Below are 22,766 nucleotides of genomic sequence, written 5' to 3'. Positions count from 1 at the left end.
ACTGCAATGCAGAAAAATGGTGCTAGCAGTAATGTATGGGTTGGACTAGTTCTTGGTTTTGATTAATTGTAAATATTACAACCCTCGTCATAAGCGTTAGGGGTAAATACACAGAGCGGCAGCTAATACCATAAGAAGCTTGCAGGGCAGACTGGATAGGCCATCTGGTCCTTATTTGCCATCACTTCCATGTTAGGATTACTGAAATAGCCAACTCCCAAGCCCTGCAGCTCCTTACCACCAGGCATCGTCCCCCTCCCCCAGCCACTCTTCCCCCACCAGCCTCTGCCATTCAGCCTCTGTCCAGCAAGCTCTCTCTCTCTTTTAACCTCCTCAGGTCCAGCTTTACCCTCTCTCTTGTTTGGAGCATTACAATTACTGCTTCTTTCCCACCCCCTTCTTGGATTGTGCAGACCACCCACCCATAGGCCAGACTAGGCTGAAACTCCCCCAGACCCTCCCATTCAGCACGGCTGGTGGGATATCACCACCAGGCCTCAATCTAGAAGCATAGCCATGTTCTATCAAAAGACATTTAATAACTTTTAAACATCCTAAGATGGGTGAATTTTTTTTTTTTTTTTTTATTTTTTTTTTTTTTGCAAAATTTAGTTTGGTTTTTTTTTGGTTTGTTTTTTTTACACGCCACTATTAGTTTGGTTTTCAGGTTGCATCGTTCAGTTTTGAGTGGGTGAAAAATCCCAGCGCTTAAAGCTGGGAGCTAGTTACTTGTTTTGCATGGCAAAAATCATCTATGGTTTCATTACTGGTGAAGAGTGAGAGTTTCGCAGAGCAAGATCCAGGAGCAAATAAGACATTAGTGCTACAATCTGCAGTAGGAGTGCTGGAAAGCTTGAGCAAGAAATCATCCATGATACTTTGCTTAACTGACAGGTGGATTTTGCCTATGTTAAATATGTCACACTCAGAGTTCATTAGCTAAAAATGCATGTTTTTCCCCACATTCCTTCACTTGCACTAGGATTTAGGGATGAGTCTTTCAGGAGCTGACCTCATTAGCAAATGACCTTCCTCCTGTCCATTCTTTGTCCTTGATGGCTTTCCTAGCATCTTTGTTTCCACGGCAGGGTCGCTTTACTTCCCAGAATATCTCTAAGGGGGCCAGAGTTCAGCAGATTAACTGAGCTGAATTATACGTAAGTTAATGAGTTTACCTTGTGGTTCTTCTGCAACCACGACCTCCATGTTTTCTCCTTTTACGTACTCTGCATTAAGACCTTCTGTAGAGTGAAAAAAAAAGAAGAGAGCAAACGTGTGGATTAGAGGCCGGGTCGGATCGGTGGAAGCGGTTTGAAAGCAGGCTCCGTCCTCTCTCCCTCTCCGCCTTAGGACGTCAGAGTAAGCTTTAATCAATAGCACGCAGCCAGGAGAGAGCTACAGCAGCTGGCGTCACTGGCTGTCGGGGTCAAAATAATGCACAGAGCTTCCAGGGTGCAGCCAAAAACATTCTCCAGCACCAGCGCGCGGTCGGTCTGTCATGTGCAGGTTCCAGCTGAGAATCGGGTTTCGTGAACTGACCCTTATTTTGTCAGAGGGCAGCCTGGATGGAGAGGGGCATCAGTGTGCAAGGAAGACAACGTTTTGCTAACCGCAGTGCATTTTAAGCCCTGAATTTAAAGAATTTGAGGATTTCTTTGTATTCTGCCAACAAGGCTTTTTTTACAAATGAGGTGGGGCTCTTGGTTTTTTCAGCATTTAATGCTAACGACGTGGGCCAGTGCTGGGGGGGGGGGGGGGGGGGGGAATGAGCTTTGCACGGGATTTGGCTGAAACCTGCAAGGGACTTCACTGTTGCCAGCCAGCAAGGCTGCTTCGGATAGGAAAGGAAGCGGCAGCCGGAGAGAGAGAGGAGAAGGCTGCTACAGGAGGGCAAAGTTCTCTCTCTCTCTCTCCGCTGCAGGTTACTGTGTAAGTTTAACTTGCAGTTTTGCCTTATATTTGAATTTTCATTTCTGTCTGTGGGGGCCCTGCATGCTGCTCTGTAAAGTGAACAGAAACCCCGTGATAGGCAGACCAGGGCTCTGCTTTCATCTATTTTGGTAATATACAAACAAGTCTTGATACCAAAAAAACTAGAGACTTCTTGTCAGAAGAAACTGTAAAAGTTTTTAAAAGGCGAGAGAGGGGCTGGTTTCCTACTTTATCACTGCTCAGTGCCATCCAGGTCACCACTGACATAGTAATCAATAACCCCCACCAACCCCGCCTGGTACAGTTTTATCAATGAATGTAAAATAGTCTGAAAAGTACTTTCTTCAATAAAAAAAAAATATTTCCACACCTCAGTGCTCTGTGAATAATTTTATACTCTGACCAAAAATAACCAAAACGAACCAAAAAAAACAAACAAACATGGCTTCTCACTTCAAAGTTATCTAATAGTTAGCCAGGTAAGTTGCACGTGGCCAGCTTTTCCAAACAGTGCCACTTGGGTGGATAAGTCTGAACTCACTTGGCTTGAGTGGCCCCTGAATATCCCTTGAATATTCTGCACGGCTCGCTCGAATTGCTCAGAAATGTGTTTTTATCATAACTTTACCGCTGGCAGGCTGCGTTTCCGTAATAACAAAAAAAAAAATCACGCAGGCTGGGGGATTCCGGTTTGAATTCTATTATCGGGCCCTGCGTGCATCAGGCACTCTGCCCGAGAAGTTTTACACGTTTGACACGTTTTTAATGAACACTAAAGGAAAACACAAAGATGAAACGGATCACAGTGTTGCTTAACAAACCCACTTCATTAAGAAGTCTCTTTCCGCGTTGGACTATGATAAAATTGTCAGTGAAGGAGGAGCTGGGGGGGGGGGGGGGGTTTGTTTGCTTTCTTTAAATTTATTTTATTTATATTCTTAAATACGTGCCGAGCCATAAGATGACTAAATATAATTAGTATTCCTTTGATAAACAGAGAAAAAAAACCCCTCCTCCATGTCACATGCAGAACACCCTACAGCTCTTCATTACACGTTTTAATCTTTGGTGTGTATTGGAAGGGAAGGTCTCTAGATCTTGACTAACAAAGCTACAGGTTCTCAAGGGGAATGGGGTTTCCTTAAGCTCTCTTTATGCTATAAATAATAATTTATTTTTTTTATAGGTACCATTTATCTGTCGAATAGACTTCCGGTGTAAATGTTTTGTTCTGGCTGGTAGAGGTGTTTGGTTTGGCTCAGCGGTTTCCTCCTGTTATTTGGGCTTCCAGCCCCGTTGGCCGCGGCTGCTGTTGAGCTACATCGCCACGAGCTTTGCTGCTGCTGCGTGGGGGATTTCACCCGTTTTTAAACCTCTTTCCTCCCCCTCCCCCAACAGTGATGGTCCTCAGCTGGCACCCCTGAATCTGACCACCAGGTGTCACTGTTGTGCAGCGGTGGACAAAAAAGTGTGACCAAAAGGAAAATTGGTTCTTACCTGCTAATTTTTGTTCCTGGAGTACCACGGATCAGCCCAGACTCCTGGGTTTTACCTCCCCCTCCAGCAGGCGGAGACAGACCAATTTCTGTGGACTCTGTCGTATACCCCTGAGGTGCCCCCTAGAGTCTGTCATTATTCCACTGTACCCAAGCAGAACAATAATAAAGATTCACAACTGTCACGGAACAACCTCCCCCCCGAAGAGCAGAGGAAATGAAGAACTCGTAACTAAAACCCAAAAACTATGCCCTATAATTCTGACACTGAACAGGGGGGCATATGAAACTTACATCCAGAAATAATGAAGCACCGGCTGAGCGGACTCTCCCTGGGTGGGACTCTGGGCTGAGCCGTGGTACCACAGGAACGAAAATTAGCAGGTAAGAACCCTTCAGAATCCTCCTGTTCGTCATTCTCTTCTGCAGCGCTAGCCAAACCAGCCCCCCAAAGTTCACTAGGCCGCGGCGACAACGGACTAAACAAAAAAAAACCCCACTAAAAACCTTAACAAAATACCAGACTCCAGGGATGCACCTCTTCCACCTGCTGGAGACAAAAAAATACTGACAGACTCTAGGTGGCACCTCAGGGGTATACGATAGAGTCCACAGAAATTGGTCTGTCTCCACCTGCTGGAGGGGAGGTAAAATCCAGGAGTCTGGGCTGATCCGGGTACGTACAGGGAATTACGCTCTCTGTTCCTCTATCCGTTCTGTGATTAGGGGAATGGATGAAAAAGCTTCTGTGTAAACCTAAAATTTGTGCCAGCATGGGATCAGCTTTTGAACGGCCAAAAACAAAGGTTTCCCCCATATTTGCATTTGGTTGTTTTAATACAAAAATCCATACAAGCCCAGGTGCCTCTGACAGCGCAGCGTCAGGTCAAACACGTGCAGGGATGTCTGCATCAAGCTGCGCGTACAAGCAACAGACAGCGTGAGGAAATGGAATATTGCTTTATCGTAGGGTTCAATGGACGGATGGAAGACTGCTATGGTATAAATGTTGGCTCACTCTTTCAATTGATTTCATGAAGCTGGGAGATGCTTCTATTTTCAGTTCTACTCTACATTTCCTTTGCCTAAGTTCAGCGAGAAGCTTTTCTCGGTTGTGCTCACCTAAAGATTGCATTTTGTTTGCTACAACAAGCCGCTTCTGTTAACGACTCAAGTCAGAGAATTAAAAAAGTCCCCAATCCATTATCGTACATTAAAATAATCATCGTTTCTTAGGACACACCATCACCTAAGCCTAAGAAGAAAGCACGGTGCAGAGGGAAAAGACAGGGCTCACCATGATGCACGGGCAACTTACGTTGTATGCTAAAGCAAAACTTCTTTTGCTGGTAGGAGATGTAACTGGATACAGCACCAATCAAAGCCATGGCCAGGGCGCTGGCTATTCCCGCTATGGTCCCAGTCTCTGCTAAGCTGCCTGCAGGGACAAAACCAAAAAGCAAATCAGTAACGTCTCCAAGACAGACGGCCTGCAGTAAACGACGCATTCTCACTGCATGCAGGTAAACACTTTCTTAGATCTGCAAAACTAACAGTAATCTTACTGAACAATTTCATGCGAGGTAGAGTTTGATGTCTTCTGTTAAACCAGGGCTGGATGTGGGACTGTCACCCATAAGCACTCTCGACAGGAGATGAGAGGGGGGTCCCCAGGCACTGGAGAGCAGAGGAGCAGCCTCTAGGGTGCTCCTACCCAGATCCTCAGCCCACAGCAGTTAGGCATGGGGTCTGCGAGCAGGTTCTGGGCTGGCTCCAGAGACTGGATTGGCCATACCTGGGAACGTCTTGAGTTGTGGTCACCATGAAATTGCTTTAGTTAGTGGGGAGAGGGGGGGGGGGGGTAATTACATATCAACTTTCTCTCTTCCACATACCCTAGCCCCCACACTAATCCACACTCGCTCTCTTTTTTTTACCATCTCCAGGGATGACCCCCAGCACTTTCCTTCTCCCTATAAATCATTCATGGCTCTAGGGTGTTTTCTTTACCCTCCTCCTCCAGCCTGCCCTCAGCCGAGTCCCACGTTCTGGAATCAGATAGCTGCATGCTGAACATGGTCTGCTCCAGCCCCTTAACTTCTGGTCCCCCCCCCCCCCCCCCCCCCCCCTCCAATGCTGCCGGATAACACAGGAAGTGAGGAGGTGAAGCTGCAACTGCCACATCAGAGCAGAAAACAATTGCTCTGCCCCCTTTTCAGCTCCTCCCCTTCTATGTCTCCTTACGTGCTACATGCGGTGTCTGCACCAGCCTCAACCCTGCCCTTCTGTGTGAAGTTTCAGGAGATACTGCAAAGCAGAAAACAAAGGCTCTTCTCCCTTCTCTAGGCCTTCCCCTCCAGTTCTCGGAAGACCATCTGAAGGAAAGGGCCCGGATCATCTCGCTCAGATGGTCACGGTGGCAGTGTCAGGCTGCTGCACTCCCCCCCCCCCCCCCCCCCCCTTCCACCTCAGTCCCATTCCTTCTAGATCCACACCATTTGCTCAGTCATCCCACTACGTCTCTGGGTAGCTGTGATTTGTCTACAGCCCAAGGCTCCCTCCTTCTCTCATATTGACTCGACTTCTAGCTTTCCTTCTTTCTTGAACCATTTCCATTTTCCCCTTCCCTCGTTCTTGGGGAGTATAACCTGGGCCAACTGCCTTAGGCTCCAAACCCTCCTTCAATCTCTGCCCACGATTTCACTTTCCAAACTTTGCTCTACTGCCCCCTCCTCACCAGCTTGACCACTGCCTACACTTAAGTCCTTTCCTCCAACTCTCTCCTCTCTCTCTCAAATGGTTCCACCTCCACTCTTCCTCTCTTTGGCCATCATCTAATAACTTTCACACTTAACCACCCTCCCTCATAGTCTCATCCAGTCACCAACAACACATTTAGACGTCTCCAGTCTTCACCCTTGCCTCATCTCTCCTCGCCTCCACTGCGCCGTCAGGGTCTGACGAGGCAGTTTCTTATTGGAACTCAATACTTTCTTCTGCTTTGGACATTCCCATTAAGGCACAGCAAACTCCAGCCTCGGCTCACCTCTGGCATTCACGCTCTACATCTCTGCGCACACTCTGCGGAGTGTCTCTGTCTCAAATCCATGTACCATGCTGTCCCCTCCTTCCAGCCTGCCATCTTACTTGCTAAGCAAGTCTACCATGTCCACCTGAAACTCACTTGGCCTCCAACCCTCACTATATCTTTGCCACACTCAGCTCCTTCCTCAGCTGCTTCTGACTCCAACCCCCCTTCGAGCTCTCTGCCTCAATTATGGCTGCCTACTTCTATGACAAGGTTCACAAAATGATTGCTTTCAAGTTCTCCAGCAGGCCACCGCCACCTCCCTCGCCCCTGCTTCATTCCTGTTTCCTGCGTTTTTGGCCCCTGCTCTCCTTTATTCCTTTTCGGAAATCAGATGGAGGGGACGATGGCAGGGAGGAGAGGGGAAAAAACTGGTTTTCTCCTCCTCCTACCTCTTTCCTTTGACCCTATGCCCACCCAGCTCCTCAATTCTACCTCCTCTTTCATCATTTCCTCCATCTGTCACCTCCTCAACCTTTCACTTTTCACAGACTCCTCAAAAATCCCTCTCTGGACCCTACCTGCCCTGTGAACTATCATCCCATCGCCCTTCTCCCTTTCTTAGCCAATCTATTCGTGTTCACCTCCACTGCCGTAACCCTCTTATCTCTACATTCCACGGAAACAGACTTTGCTAAAGTCTCTAGTGATCTGTTCCTGGCCAAACAAGGCTTTTACTCGATTCTCATCCTTGACCTAGGCGTTGCTTTTGACATTAATGATCACCATCTACGTCTTGATAATCTATCCTTACTTGGATTTGGGGACTCCATTCTGTCTTGGTTCTTTTCTTACCTCTCCCACTGCAATTTTAGTGAAAGCTCTTGTGGATCCTTCTCTACTGCTGTCTCGCTTTTCAATCAGTGAGCTTCAGGGCTGTCCTGAGATGTCTTCTCTTCTTTCTCTATACCTGTTTCCCCTCAGTGCTCTGATTGCCTCCCATAGCTTTCAGTGCTATCTTTATGCTGATGATTCCCAGATCTGCCTCTCCAGACCAGAAATTTCACTTCTACTCCCAAATATCAGCCTGGCTGTCTAACCACCTTTCCAGAAACTTAACATGGCCAAGACAGGACTCATGATCTTTCTCCCCAAACCCTCCTCCCTCTTTCTATTTCGCTAGATAGCTCTCGTCTTCCCGCTCCCCTCAGCCCATAGTGTTGGGGATCATTTTTTGAATCCTCTCTTTCTTTACATGCATCCAAAACATTGCTAAAACATGCTGTTTCTTTGTCTGTCACCAAAATCCATTCCTTCCTTTCTGAACACACTAACAAAACTTATCTCCACTCTCATCACCTCCCGCATAGGATACCGCAATCTGCTCCTCACAGGTCTATTGAATCATCTCTCTCCACCATCCAAAAATCAGCTGTGCATCTTCTCTTCCGCCAGTATTGCTACACCCATATTATAACCCCTCTTCTCAAGTCACTACATTGGCGCTCTATCTGATCCTACCTACTGGTCAAGCTCTTCTTACTCACTCATTCTGCATCTCATTTCCTCTCCTCTCTTAATTCTCCCTCCAGCCCTCCTCAAGAAATCCGCTCACCGGGAAAGTCTCTTACTGTATTCTATGCCCTTTTCTTCCATCGCTGACTCCAGAATCCGTGCTTTCCATCTTGTTGTTTCGTACACCGGGAACAGTCTTCCTGTATCAGTGCATCAAGCTCCCTCTCTGGCCTTATTCCAATGTAGCCTAAAACCCCACCTGTTTGAGGCTGCTTTCGAATCTTAATTCCAGGTTCTCCTGATCCTACCCTTGTTGGTTTTAGCCATTTTCCATAATAAATGAAACTAGAGAACAGAGACTGTCTTTTATGTGTATTTGAATAGTGCTGCATATGCCTAGTAGTGCTGTAGGAATGGTAAGTAGCAGTAGCAGTAGCAAAATGAGTTCCCAGGCGTGAGGATCAACGGCACCGGAGGCAACTGCCTAGGTGGCCGATGCATAAATCTGGGCCTGTGTTAAAAAGAATACCTACCAGTGTCAGAGTCACTGCTGCCACCACCTCTCCCTCCACCTACAAAAGGACAGCTATATTTAGTGTTAATTCATCAAATACATGTTTTAACAATCTGGCATCTGGAAAGTTATTGGATTACTTGCTTATATTTACGCTGGGTTCACCCTGGTCTGCAATGTTGCCTGCAGATCTAGAAGAATGCCTGGAGTACGAGTGGCAGGCAGTGATGCGGCCCATCTGGCCATTGTATGGGAAGGGTACTCTGTGCTGGAGGGCTGCCGGTGTATACAGTTTGCGTCCTTGATGGGAGGGGAGGGGGGGGGGGGGACTACTGTTGCTCAAATTGAACTTGTACTGCCGAAACTGACCAACAAGCAGCCTTCTCTTGCTACGTTCTACCTCTGTGGAATTCCCTCCCTAAGGAAATCTCTCTCACATCACACTTGTTATTTTTCAAACAGACAGTAAAAACACGGGAGGTCCATATTCAGCTGTTGCACGGCTGTGCTAGTTGGCCGATTCTCCATAACCATCTAACTAATGGGGTTTATTCAGTGACGCAGCTGCGCTGCTGAATTTTCTTGGCTGTCAAAGCTAGCCGGTTATATATAACCGGCTAGCTTTAGGACAAGCCCTATGGCATGACCAGAGTTGGCTGGACAAGTTATTTGGCTAACTCATCTAAGGCCACTCCTCCTCAGGACACCTGCTTTTCTATGCACCCTCCGACTTAATATTATGGCGATATTAAGTCGGAGGTCCCGAAAGTTACCAAAAGTAAAAAAAAAAAAAAAAAAATTGAAGTAGACTCGCAGGTCGAAAACCGGACACTCAATTTTGCCGGCGTCCGGTTTCCGAACCCATGGCTGTCAGCGAGCTCGAGAACAGACGCCGGCAAAATTGAGCGTTGGCTTTCAAACCCACTGACAGCCGCCGCTCCAGTCCAAAAAGAGGCGCTAGGGATGCACTAGTGTCCCTAGCGCCTCTTTTTACCTATTTTTACCGCCGGGCCTAATTTGCATACTGAATTGCATGCACAGGAGAGTGGCCTGGGCGTTCGCCCGCTCTCCCACGGACTTTACTGTATCAGCCCGTAAGAAAGATGTGAATTAGCTTACATCTGCAGTCTTAAATGGGAGATCAGTGTGGCAGCCCATGGGCTCCTATTCAATCTCCTCTAGCTACAATGGAAAAAACAGACACACTTGCAACTTGTCTCCATAAAATTAAATGAGCACTCTACAGTTTTTTGGATTAACAAAATGCATTTCTGAAGTAGCTTTTAGGAGCTACAACTCCTCTCATTTTGTTTTGCCTTGAACAAAGCCTTATCCGGAAATGTATCGACTTAGTCCAATAAAGAGGGATCGCCTCATCTATATTTTCTTGTTTATTGACGTTTATGTCTGTGCCTTCAAGAGCCTGACACTGCAACCACGACACATTTGCCATGACCCAAAATGTACGCGTCACTGGTTGTGATAGTACATGCACCACCAACGAAAGCATGAACTATTTAATACAGAGATAGGATGGATGCTTTATGATCTGGGTTTATGAAAGGGAAAAATGAATACTAGGCCCCTCAGTGCTGCCACAAACAGTGAACGAGACAAGGGGGGGGGGGGTGGGGAGGGTCGGTTAATAGGGGGCTCTTAAGCAGAAAGTGTGGGTAAAGAATTGGTAACATCTTGATCTCTCGCTGACCTGCAGCAGCGAGAGAACCTTTAGAAGGAAAAATATTAGAAACTACTATTTTTTTTTCCCACCAGCAAAGTGAGATGGGGGATTCACAGTCCTTCAAAGAAATAATCATAGCCCTGCGCATAAACACTCAACCTCTCTTCTTGTCGGGATGATAGCTTCCATCATCAAGAATATCGGAGAGATCAGAGTCCGAAAAGTCTGAAAAACAAATAAAGCTTCATGTTAATCGAACGACCGTGCTAAAGTCCCTCCTTCCTCCCTTGTTAGGGATGATCTCCACCTCCAGTCCTGCAAAGACAGTCACAGGGAGCGGGCGTCACCAGTTTCTAAAATTGCTCATAAAAGGCACACGCTACTTTGTTACTGCACAGAAGGGGAGATGAAGCTTGAGCTGTGAAACAAATCCATGACAAATAAACGTGAAACTATTCCGCAGTGCTCTCAAGCGTTTACTCAACTCTCTCCTGGAAGCACACCTAACCAGTTGGGTTTCCAAGATTACCATGATGAATATGCATGAGAAAGATTTGCATATCCTGGGTGTCTGATGTTTGCAAATCTACCGTACGCATATTCAACCCAACTGGTTAGGTGTCCCTCCAGGAGAGGGTTGAGAAACACTGACTTAGGAAACTAGCTGCTTCGGCTGGACAGGTTGCCTAGTTTCTACATGCAGTCGATAGGGCAAGGCTCCAATTTGGACATGATCATTTGGGGAGAGAGCAGGCAGGGAGGTGAGACATCAAAATAAGGAACAAAGAAATAATTAGAAAAGGCTTCCAAGTTGTTGAGGGTTTGGATTAATATCTGCTGCTCTAAGAGTTATTTCTTTTCATGCACACAAGTTTCATAAATGCTACTTACAGTAATATAATGTCTTTAAAGTGCAGACTCTAGATTCATGGAGAAGTATTAATCATCTGAATAGGAAGGGTTTGAATTTTTTTTTAACAGTGCTCTCATCATCTTCTAAGTTAAGCCATTCTCTTTAGGGGAGGAGGGGGGGGGAAGACGAAGTTCAGACCTTGCAGCCAATTGCACATCTAGTTTAGTAGTCAGAAAAGGCTGAACTGAGCAATCTGCTTGGCCAATCTATTCTGCTAGATCACTGCATTTCTGTCACATAAAGGGTCAAACAGCCCGTGTGATGACAACCTGTCCTGTATCTCTATTTTAGGATGAACCCTGCTTACCAACATTCAAAAAAAAACTTAAGACTTGGCTATTCAGGCAAGCCTTTCCGGAGTCAAATATCCATTGAGAGACCTCACTGCACAATGTTAATATCCATAAAGAGACATCACTGCACAATGTAAATAAGTTACCTCTGTAAATTTTTACGCTACTATCCTTATTTCCTTCCTCTCCCAGTTCTACAACCTTGTTTTATTGTAACTTTTGCTTCCGTTGCACTTGTTAAAAGAACAGTTTTTGCACCCCCTGTTATATGTAAACCGGCATGATATGATCTTATCATGAATGCCGGTATAGAAAAACCTTAAATAAATAAATAAAAAAATAAAAATGTATTTTTTGGCCGATGTGACCTGTTTTCTATTTGCAAAATACATTTTCTTCAACTTAGGTAAGCAGTTTGTTTTTATCCAATTTTGCTCATCGTATGGATGATGTTTTATGTAGACACACAGAAAATGTCCACTTGGTCTTCCCTGTCTAATCTGCTCATTCTGGCAAGGGTCTTAATCTGTGGTCTTCTCCCCCTTCCTCTGTCAGCAAAGCCTCTATTTATCCCAAGCAAGCTTGAATTCCTCCACTGTCTTGGCTCCTGTAACTCTCTCCAGTGAACAAAATATTTTCTCTCACTCCTTTTGTTTTCCATTGTATTAGGTTCAGTCATGAATAAGAGAATGTTGGCAGGGACCTAAAAAAAATGAGTATCCAAGTTTCCTTTAATGAAGATCTTCAGCAAAGCATCTCTCAATCAGGCCATGAATGACCAGATGGCCTGTAACGTGCCATAAACCAATAGAAAAATCTTTCTAAACAAGTTCCCCTACTAGATCTCATCCTCAAGCGTAACAGCTTCTTTTGCGTGGACTATTCATTTTTGCAAAACGTCCACTGCATAGGATCATGTTTCAATATTCATATTTTTTTCAGTTTTTTTTATTCTGACTTCATTGATTCATTTTTTCATGCTTGGACTGCTATGGGGAAGCTTGTTCATGCTGATTAAACACAGTCGCATGGGCCACCATACAAACATATCCTTGGCTGCACATCCGTCTGCTTTCTTGGAAACTAAGCCACTTCAATATTATTTCTGCCAAATAGCAAAGCGAATCACTGCATAATCTTAGATCTTGCATGCCATGTTCTCAGCTCACAGTGCAATTTCTGATTTTTTTTTGGAAATCCTTGTAGACATCTCAATAAGACATGAACAGCCGAAACTGAGGGCCAACCTTCTGGGGAAAATATCCACCACGGGACAAAAAGGAGGAATGCCGCAAGCGCAATCCCCTGTAGAAACAGGATTCTTCTACCGACCTGGAAACCTGAAGGGTAGCAGGGCAAGGTCAGTCTGATCTCAGAACAGACCGCCCAACAACCCAGTATAGATATCAATACCCAAGGACAGAGTTACGCATACTTTCCCCGAGGAATCATCTGGTCCAGGAGATGGACAATGGTTGCCTGAACCAGGATTTCCCTGCCCACAGATAAGGGTTATCCACAAAAGGGGAAGTGTAGCTCATAAGCCACCACAACAAAAGTGTAGCACCTCAGTTGCGTATTCCCTTTTCCCCCAACTCACACAGCCATAGATATGGTGAGAGGTTGAAAGGCACACCTGCCAACTGAGCTATAACTAGAACCCTCCCCACTGAGATAGGGTCCCGCATGTGAGAGAGACCGGCAAGAGCGGTCATCCGCAAACACTACATAATGCGCTCCGCAGATAAGAAAAAGGTGATTCCCATGCGGAAAATCCCTTAATCTTCACCAGAGAGTGGCCCAGAAGGGGAGACCGAATCTGGAATAACTCCCTCACGAAATAGACCTGCTGTGCTACAGGATGACCTAGGGACGAGAACTAATGCCCGACTTGCTCTTGGATCCTGCAAGAAACAGAGAGAAACCCCCTCAGAGGTGATGAAATCCCTTTTTCAGGGAATGAAGGCCACCCATTGTAGGGGCAGATAACCCAGTAGCCCAGGAGGAGCCCATAAGGGTTGCCTCTGGAAACCCAGTCATAGCTCCCCTATCCAAAGGGACAGAAAAGCAATGGGAATTGGACTCCTGATCCTGAAAACCCTTCCTACTCTCCCGGGGAGAGTGGGTTACGGTCGCTGATGTTCCTAAGTGACCAAATCAACCAGAGGTGGCCACCCGGTCAAGGGGTAGGACACCATAGTAATCCATGGACCAGCGAGAACGGTCCAATGACTGCCATTGCTGTCTCCCCCAACTCTGCAGGTCCTGGCCTGCAAGGAAGTGCCCTGATTCAAAAGAATCAAGACTCCAGCCTGGCGATGGACCTGCAAGGGATGGAGCCCCAGAGGCTTCCCCCCTAAGGGGATTCAACGTAAGTTAATAGGGGAAGGATTGAAAGATACACCCCTCTTCTGTAGAGGGAAAGATTCAGATACTACCCTCCTGGTAGCCACGCCCCTAGTTGTTCGACCAGGAATGCAGGTTTATGTCAAACTTGTGGCAGCGGCACCCAACATGGTGTGCTCGCCACAAGGGAAACACAGACACGTCTACGCCAGAGGGTAACTGGAGCCCTCCACTTTTAAAGCGCAATGACCAGTACTCATCTGGCGGTACCCGTTTTTCACATCCTATCACTGCACCCGTGGGTAGACTCCTATGGCACAGCAGGGACCGAACACCACCTGTCAGAATTGGCGGCTGTGCACTGCAAAAAAGCAATCCAAAAGTGTGTGATGCTACCCTCCTCACTAGTGTCCCATTGCATCCAAAGGTGCGAAATGGACGAGGAAGCTGATACTTGGACTTGATGACGGCGGTTCCACTATGTCTGGCATGGTACAGGCCGCGAGAATGCCACCCAGCAGCACCTAAGGCGCTTGGAGGAGTAGACAACCTCTTACCATTCCCGATTGTGCATGAAGCACTCCACTATTACACCAACTCTTAATAGAGTCAGCAGTACAGTGTGCCAACGGTGTCCCCAGTGCCACTGGGGTTCTGACTATGATCATCCTTGGTGGTAGACAGCCTTGCCCCCAGAATACCCACGGAACCTGACAACGCTCCAAGAGGCTAATTGCAGCCCTTGGATTGGGGTCGTGAATGACTCCTCTTCCTTTCCGCCGGATAATGGCAGAAGGGAAGCACATGACAATTGAAGGTACCCATGGTGCTCTGCAGTGATGGCCTGCAGACTCCGACTGCGTCCACCAGTGCAGACAGTAACTACGGCGCTCACGGTGCCAATAGCGCCCTCTGCGCTCACTAGCAATGGATCGCATCAATGGCACCAATGAATCCATGCCCAGGGCTCAGATGTTGCTTAACTGTGCCACAGGCACCCAGCATGCATGACGGAATGCAGCGCTATCAATTGTGCCCCAGGCGACTGCATACAGTGACAGCCTGGTGACGCTCATGATGGACACAGCGCCCAAAGGTGCCGATGGCTCACTGAAAATGTCCAATTGGTGGCACCGATGGAGACCAGTGGCTGAAGGTATCAATGGTCTGGGGGCACTGCTGACACCCACAGTGCCAGAGGGCAGAGGCCCTGCAGCACCGATGTGCCACCGGATGCTCCATGGAACTGACACACCACCTCTGTGCCCAAAGGAACTGATGACAGCCAGTGTCCTCCACAGTTCCCCTCAGCTATATGCTCGAGGGTGTCGATGCTTCAGGCTCGATGGCACCCATGCCCATGTATGTCTAACACCAGCCAAGACAGAATGCCCGTGCCTATGGCTGATGCAAGCCGAGACAGTGCATTTGGCTGTGCGGTGGTTCCAGGCACCTGACAGTCATACACCATTGATGGCACATCTCAATGCCCTCCGGTGCCCTTCCAAACACCGCCATGGGGGCTTATCTGTGCCCACAACGCTTGATAGCCTTGAGGGCACCGGGCAATGGTGCACCCTGGATGCCTCAGCACTCCCAGGTGCTTCGGGTAGATGGCAACCCCAGTGCTCAACAGCACCATGTCCACCTATCCGAAGCCCCTATCGACAGAGGGCTTCCATGGCACTCGAGGACATCCACGCCCCAGCAGTCGATGGCCTCGAGGGCAACCAGGCATTCGATGGCGCCCTAGTGCAACTGTGCTCGACACAGTCAAGAACAGCCACCAATGGCATCGCTGACAAACACACCCCAATAGCCTCCATGCATTTGGTCAAAGGTGGCTCCGAAATTCAGTGGCAGAGGGCATCCCTGCACCTCGATGGCCTTGAGGGTGGCCCCCACCTTGATGGCTGCCATATACCTCAAAGGCATCAAGGGTGGCTCCAATGTCTTACAGGGTGACCATGGCACTTGGCGGCCGGCCTGGTTCCTGACACGATACGGACCACAACACCAGATGGTGCTGCTATCCTGGAACATCAATGCCCATGGTGGTCGAGGATACTTGGGTTGATACCATTCCTTCAGTGCGTTGAGAGCCTATGGCATATGATGGCGTCTATGGCACCTGCCGGTGCCTACGACCCAGAACTGTGAATCATCAACATGCACAGCACTTAATGGCCCTTACAGTGTTGATGGTATTGAGGGTGAACCAGCACCTCGATGGCATCAAGAGTGACCATGGTGCCCGGTGGTGGATCCAGTCCCCGACACAGTCCTGACATCGATATTGTCAGATTATCTGTGCACTGATCACAGATGTGCACAGGCACCCAATACCAGGCATGGCACCAATGCTGCTTGCCTAGGCTCCTGCTCACCCTCTCTCATAAGGAGACTTCACTGCCATCACTGGCAGTAGGAGGGGAGGCTACGTTGTCCAGGGCTCCTGCTTGTGGAAACTAGTTCCTTAGAATGTGGGGAGGATGAGCTCTCCCCCCCCCACTACAGCAATGGTGTGGCCCTCGATTCCTTCACTGTCTGCGCCTCCGTCTATGCCAATCAATCTGTGAAATGGCATGGAGCTCCGGCCGAGTCCCCAGGCTCAGTGGCCTACACGGAACACTGACAGACTGCATTCTGTCAGTCCTGCCAGCACCAGACAAAGGCACCAAAAACAGCACAAGGAGAGGACACAGAAACTAAACTGCAGATGCAGCATTCATTTATTAAGAATTAGAAGTAGATTCTGCCAAGCTGCACAGCAACCAAGGCCCGCCATGTGGCTGGCGGTAAGTTGAAAGGTAGAGGAAAAAGTAAAATAAGCAACAAAAACTACAGTAAGGAAAAGAAAAAACAGCTGCAACTCCAGAACAAAAAAAAAAAATCACAATTAAACTGTGAGGAGAGAGCAAAGCTGAATCCCATGACCACATAGCTCCATGGGAAGGAAAAAAAAAAAGACTGAGGGATTCTGTCAAGGGGGCAGGATGATGACTACAGCTGCACATGCTCAGTAGGGCACGGCTGATAGTTCTAGAATCTTTAGAGATCAAAGTTCTGTGTGGGGCTCCATCCGATGATGTCGCCCACGGGCGAGGACCGCCATCCTGCCTGTCCTCCGAGAACAACTGCGAAAGCAAAAGGTTCCATCCGGGAAAACAAAAGAAGTTCCTACACAGCAGTCACAATTTTTCTACAGGTAGAAGTTATGAAAAGCCTCAAGCACAGGTGTCAAGTGCTACATTCTTTTACAACAGTGCTGGATCCTGTCCTCAGGAACTCAGAATAGTTGGGCAGCAGGAGAGCATTTACTCTGTGCAATCTGAACGCATTTTGGTCACAGGGTCCCAAACCACTGAAGTCTGACCTCAGATCGGCCATAAAGGTTTAGCGTGGATTAAGGAAAACGGTGAATATCCAGGAGAGGCAAGCAAGGCATAGTAACCCTAAAAGCCCTGTGGATCTAGAAGAGGCGGCTTTGTATAGATACAATGCCTGAAGGCATATTCCACGGAAAAGCAAATACAAGCACGGAACATAACCCAGCAATCTTAACTGCACTCTTTACTTTGAAAGAAAATGGATTGTAACTAATTAAGATGTTTACCTGAGCTGAGAATACCTCTCATTGTTCTGATTCACCCTCTCCCCGCCTTTTTGTTGGCAGAATCAGGATTCAGAGTTTGTAGGGGAGGAGCCTCTGCCGAACGGATGCAAAAATCAGCACCGTCACGGGTTAGGAAAGCGGACACTTGTAAATTGAGCATCCGTTTTCCTAACCTGACTGCCGGCAAGACTGGTTTTTGTTTTTTTTTTTAACTTTTTTTTTCACGTTGCTGCTTTCTGTGGTTAATATCGCCATGATATTAAGTCGGAGGAACCACAGAAAAGCAGTATTTTCTGCTTTTCTGTAAACTTTTTGGGCTCCTCAAGACTTAACACCAGCTCCGAGCAGGTGTTAATTTTTGAGGGTAAAAATGTGCGTGCGATGAGCACTATTAGCTAGGTGATGGTTTATATGTGCATTTTGAACGTGCTAAATCCCCTTATTGCATAAGGAGTTATGGACGCACTTCCAACCACAGGTTAACCTGTGCACTAGCCTGAGCGCACGGTAGAGCATGGCCTGTTTGTTTGCTGATATTTACTTTTCCATGTATTTATCCATGCATTATGCTGCCCAGGTTTAGTTGAGATACACATTACTGTACATGTTTAGCTACAAATCTGTGGTATCACCATATCTGGAAAAAAAAAAAAATCCAGGATGATTAGAACATAACCCAGCAGCAAGGACAAGCACTAAGATCACACATCTTTGTTATTATCCGAGAAAGCCAAAAGTCTGAAAAATTAGTAAGCAAATAGCATGCAAGACGGAAATCAAGAACCAAGCCAGCAGTTCTGGATGCAGAAATAGAGAGAGTGTTACAGTGTCGGAGGCATTCACTCCCTCCCCCTGTGCATGAGCAGTGGCTGTAACCTGCAGCAGGTGGTCTTAGAGGTTTGGGGCAAGCTCACGATAACCCAGAAGCATGATACTTTCTTTAAGTGAGTCTTTCAAAGGTGGCCGAGTAAGAACTTAGCCCTTTTCAACAAAATGCGCCCAGTAGGGTTTTCTCCTTGGTGGATGGGTAGACGAGACTGCAGTGACAGGTCAAAGCCAGGGGCTGAACAGAGCACCAGCAATCAGATTGACCCTGGGAGATAACCGGACTCTTTGCAAACCATAAAACCTTTTCATTGCGCTTACCAATGAACAATCCAAAGGTGTCTCGTGTATATCCCCCCACCTACAAAGAATTCCTAACCCTGCAGAGAGCTAGGGGGTGCGCTCTCGGCCTGTCAGGAAGTGCTCCCCATTTATCAAGCAGCCCTTCTGGGATAAAGTGTTGCTAGACAGAGTGCTCAGAAGTCCGAGTGCCAGAAAGCAGCAATTTCAAAAGGGGGAAAAGGAAGAGAAAAAGAGGAGAGCAGACTCTCAATGTAAAACTCCTTACCCTCTGCTTTACCGCCCGAAGGCTTTCTGGAGCCTGTAACAGGATGTTTCGTTATTAGTGCCAAGGCAGGAACTTTATTGGGCTTAGATTTTACAGGACATGCATATTTTCCCATAAGGATTAAGACAAAAAAAAAACAAAACCAGAAGTGCAATGAGGGGGTAGGGAGAAGACAGGATACTAAGGTAAAACAGTCTGGTAAATAATACATTACATTCAGGCTGTACTCGGCAGAGCAGACTGCAAAACTAAGATTACGTTAAAAGTGCTACCTCCTTGCCCAGTTTTGCTGTCACTAGGCATGGCTCCTGCAGAGTCAAACATGTTTTTGCCATAAACTTTACTGTCCTTGACTTGGAACTTTGTTACAGAGGCAATAAGGATATAAAATAGGAAAGGGTTAACTGAAAAATATAATCTTACCATTTAAGCCTTGGGTCTTTCAGAAATTAGCTCCCTTACAGACAGCAGGAGCTGGGCCCCAGAGGGGACCAAGGGCGTAATCCCTTGCACTACCTCGCCGCCCGTTCGTGATTAAACACTTAACCATTGTACTTTCAAATGATACTTATACCCCCTAGCAGGTGATCTCTGTCCAGTCACCCCCTGCCACTCCCTCCCTCAACATTAACTAGTTTACACTAGTTTAGTGAAGGCTAAACAGTAGACTAGAGAGATGGTCTGGCATTGTCTTGGTGAAAGAGGCCAATTACGTCTGGAGGTAAAACTTTGCCCTTGAGAACATACATGTTGTTACCTAGATCTTCCTGTACTTGGTGAATTTTCTAAAATCCAAGGAAAATGAACTGGTCGTACTCAAGCATGCATAAACCCAAGGCAAGACAGAAGTCCCTTCCCACACATACCTCCTCCTCCACCGGTATTGCTGTTCCTTTTGCCGCCTTGTCCATCATTCTGGTCATCCACAGCATCACTTAAATCAAAATCCGTAGAGCCTTTAGCTATAAAATAATGCCTTCATTAATTATTTTACCAGGGGGCATCCGGAGCAAGATTGTTCATCCAAAGCATTCGTTTTAGCAATCGACACTGTTAGTGTATGGCGCTGGTTGGTCAGCTAGCCGATCCCTCATTGCAACCCTAAATACTGACTGGAAAGTCAGTGTGGCTCCCATGAGGCATTACTTTTTCCAAGGGTCGTTACTTGCAGTAGTAAAGACACTTCAGCTAAGACACCGTTAAAAGAGCAATGATACAAACTTAGATTACTTCACATGTCTACTTGCTGGATTCTTGGCTCTGTTGCTTCCTCTCTTGGCTTGCTTTATTTTTTTGGCAGAAAGCAAATCTTTCTTTATATATATTTTTACATTTTGTAATAGAAAGGTCTGTACCATTACATCTGACTGCATCCCTTTGTTTAGTGTCAACTGCTAACCAAAAACGGAAAAATCTTGCACATTGACATTCAAGAAACCAGACTCAACCAACAAACACAGAAACACAGAGTATGGTGAAGGTCCAACTACTCTGCCCATTTCTTTTTCTCATTACAAGGCTGCGGACCCAACTTGATCACCAGTGTCCTCCACTGCCAATGATCCTCTGCGTTTTCACCCTTCTCACAGACAGCAATTTTGCCTCCACTGGGAGGCTGTTCCTGGAACTAACAACATAAGAACATGCAATACTGGGTCAGACCAAGGGTCCATCAAGCCCAGCATCCTGTTTCCAACAGTGGCCAATCCAGGCCATAAGAACCTGGCAAGTACCCAAAAACTAAGTCTATTCCATGTTACTGTTGCTAGTAATAGCAGTGGCTATTTTCTAAGTCAACTTAATCAATAGCAGGTAATGGACTTCTCCAAGAACGTATCCAATCCTTTTTAAACACAGCTATACTAACTGCACTAACCACATCCTCTGGCAACAAATTCCAGAGTTTAATTGTGCGTTGAGTGAAAAAGAACTTTCTCCGATTAGTTTTACATGTGCCACATGCTAACTTCATTGAGTGCCCCCTAGTCTATTATCTGAAAGAGTAAATAACCGATTCACATCTACCTATTCTAGACCTCTCATGATTTTAAACACCTCTATCATATCCCCCCTCAGCCGTCTCTTCTCCAAGCTGAACAGTCCTAACCTCTTTAGTCTTTCCTCATAGGGGAGCTATTCCATTCCCTTTATCATTTTGGTCGCCCTTCTCTGTACCTTCTCCATCGCAACTATATCCTTTTTGAGATGTGGCAACCAGAATTGTACACAGTATTCAAGGAGCGGTCTCACCATGGAGCGATAGAGGCATTATGACATTTTCCATTTTATTCACCATTCCCTTCCTAATAATTCCCAACATTCTGTTTGCTTTTTTGACTGCTGCAGCACACTGAGCCGACGATTTCAATGTGTTATCCACTAGGATGCCTAGATCTCTTTCTTGGATCATCATTGTGTAACTATAGCATGGGTTATTTTTCCCTATATGCATCACCTTGCACTTATCCACATTAAATTTCATCTGCCATTTGATGCCCAATTTTCCAGTCTCACAAAGTCTTCCTGCAATTTATCACAATCTGCTTGTGATTTAACTACTCTGAACAATTTTGTATCATCTGCAAATTTGATTACCTCATTCATCGTATTTCTTTCCAGATAATTTATAAATATATTGAAAAGTACGGGTCCCAATTCAGATGCCTGAGGCACTCCACTGTTTACCCTTTTCCACTGAGAAAATTGTCCATTTAATCCTACTCTCTGTTTCCTGTCTTTTAACCAGTTTGTAATCCACGAAAGGACATCGCCATCTATCCCATGACTTTTTACTTTTCCTAAAAGCCTCTATGAGGAACTTCGTCAAATGCCTTCTGAAAATCCAAATACACTACATCTACTGGTTCACTTTTATCTACATGTTTATTAACTCCTTCCAGAAAGTGAAGCATATTTGTGATTAAACGCCATCATCAGGCTCAGTTGGCAGTTAAAAGGAACAAAAGTCATCGGGCTGTCTGGTCCGGCTCTGATTTTGTTTTACCTCCCCTACACAGCTCCTCCCACCATTGGAACTTCCTACCCAATCAGGAAACTGCTGAGCTAATCCTCCTCAGAGCCCCATACAGGCATCAGACCAATATCTGCAAAGCATGACCGCTGCTGAAGGGAGGACTCGGGGAAGGACAGATCTAAAGAAAGGGATGCAGTCAGATGCAATGGTACAGACCTTTTTATTACAAAATATCCTACCTAATAAACGAAGGATGACCGACGTGCCGCAAATGCGCAGTAGAGACCAGCTCTACCGCGCATGTGCGGGCGAGCACGTCGGTCTGAGCCGAAAAAAAATGGCGGCGTCGAGTGGCAGCGTCCGGTGGTAGCGGCGGCGGCGGGTGGCAGCGGCGGTGGCGGGGGAGGAGAGAGAGAGGGAGGGACTGACAGAGAGAGGGAGGGACTGACAGAGAGAGGGAGGAGAGAGAGGGAGTGGGACTGAGTGAGAGGGGGGAGAGAGAGGGAGGGAGGGAGTGGGACTGAGGGAGGGAGAGGGGGGAGAGAGAGGGAGGGAGGGAGTGGGACTGAGGGAGGGAGGGAGGGAGTGAGGGAGAGAGGAGGGTGGGAGTGAGACTGAGGGGAGGGAGAGGGACTGGGGGAGGGAGTGGGAGGGAGAGGGAGGGAGGGAGAGAGGAGGGAGGGAGTGAGACTGAGGGGAGGGGGAGGGAGTGGGACTGAGGGAGAGTGAGTGGGACTGAGTGGGAGGGAGAGAGGGGGGAGGGAGTGAGTGGGAGGAGTGGGTGAGAGGGAGGGAGGTAGGGGGTGGTGAAGAGTGAGGGGAGAGAGAATGAGGGGGAGGTGAGAGACAGAGGGATGTAGCCCGTTTTAACGGCTTGTAGTAATATATATAAAAGAAAGATATGCTTTGTGCCAAACAATAAAGCAAGCCAAGAGAGGAAGGAACAGAGCCAGCAATCCAGCAAGTAGACATCTGGAGTAATCTAAGTTTGTATCATTGCTCTTTTAACATCGACTAGCTGAAGTGCAAGCAACGACCCTTGAAAAGGTAATGACTCATGGGAGC

At 47.0% G+C, this 22,766-nt stretch overlaps 1 protein-coding gene across 2 annotated transcripts in view; it reads right to left on the bottom strand.

Annotated features, from left to right (window-relative positions):
* CD99L2 (CD99 molecule like 2) overlaps positions 1 to 22,766 on the bottom strand; it is a 118,602-nt gene that overhangs the window by 18,287 nt on the left and 77,549 nt on the right. Inside the window, exons 6-11 of one of the 2 annotated variants that reach the window (XM_029607722.1) lie at positions 19,594 to 19,689; positions 18,728 to 18,760; positions 10,326 to 10,391; positions 8,505 to 8,543; positions 4,747 to 4,866; positions 1,176 to 1,241 (exon numbers count right to left, since the gene is read on the bottom strand). In XM_029607722.1, the coding sequence (XP_029463582.1) occupies positions 1,176 to 1,241; positions 4,747 to 4,866; positions 8,505 to 8,543; positions 10,326 to 10,391; positions 18,728 to 18,760; positions 19,594 to 19,689 (420 nt within the window). The remainder of the gene's footprint in view (positions 1 to 1,175; positions 1,242 to 4,746; positions 4,867 to 8,504; positions 8,544 to 10,325; positions 10,392 to 18,727; positions 18,761 to 19,593; positions 19,690 to 22,766) is intronic. The other variant, XM_029607723.1, reaches the window with a different exon arrangement.

This window comes from Rhinatrema bivittatum, chromosome 6, assembly GCF_901001135.1.
Source record: "Rhinatrema bivittatum chromosome 6, aRhiBiv1.1, whole genome shotgun sequence".
NCBI lineage: Eukaryota > Metazoa > Chordata > Amphibia > Gymnophiona > Rhinatrematidae > Rhinatrema > Rhinatrema bivittatum.
This window is presented reverse-complemented; position numbering and strand designations above follow the sequence as displayed.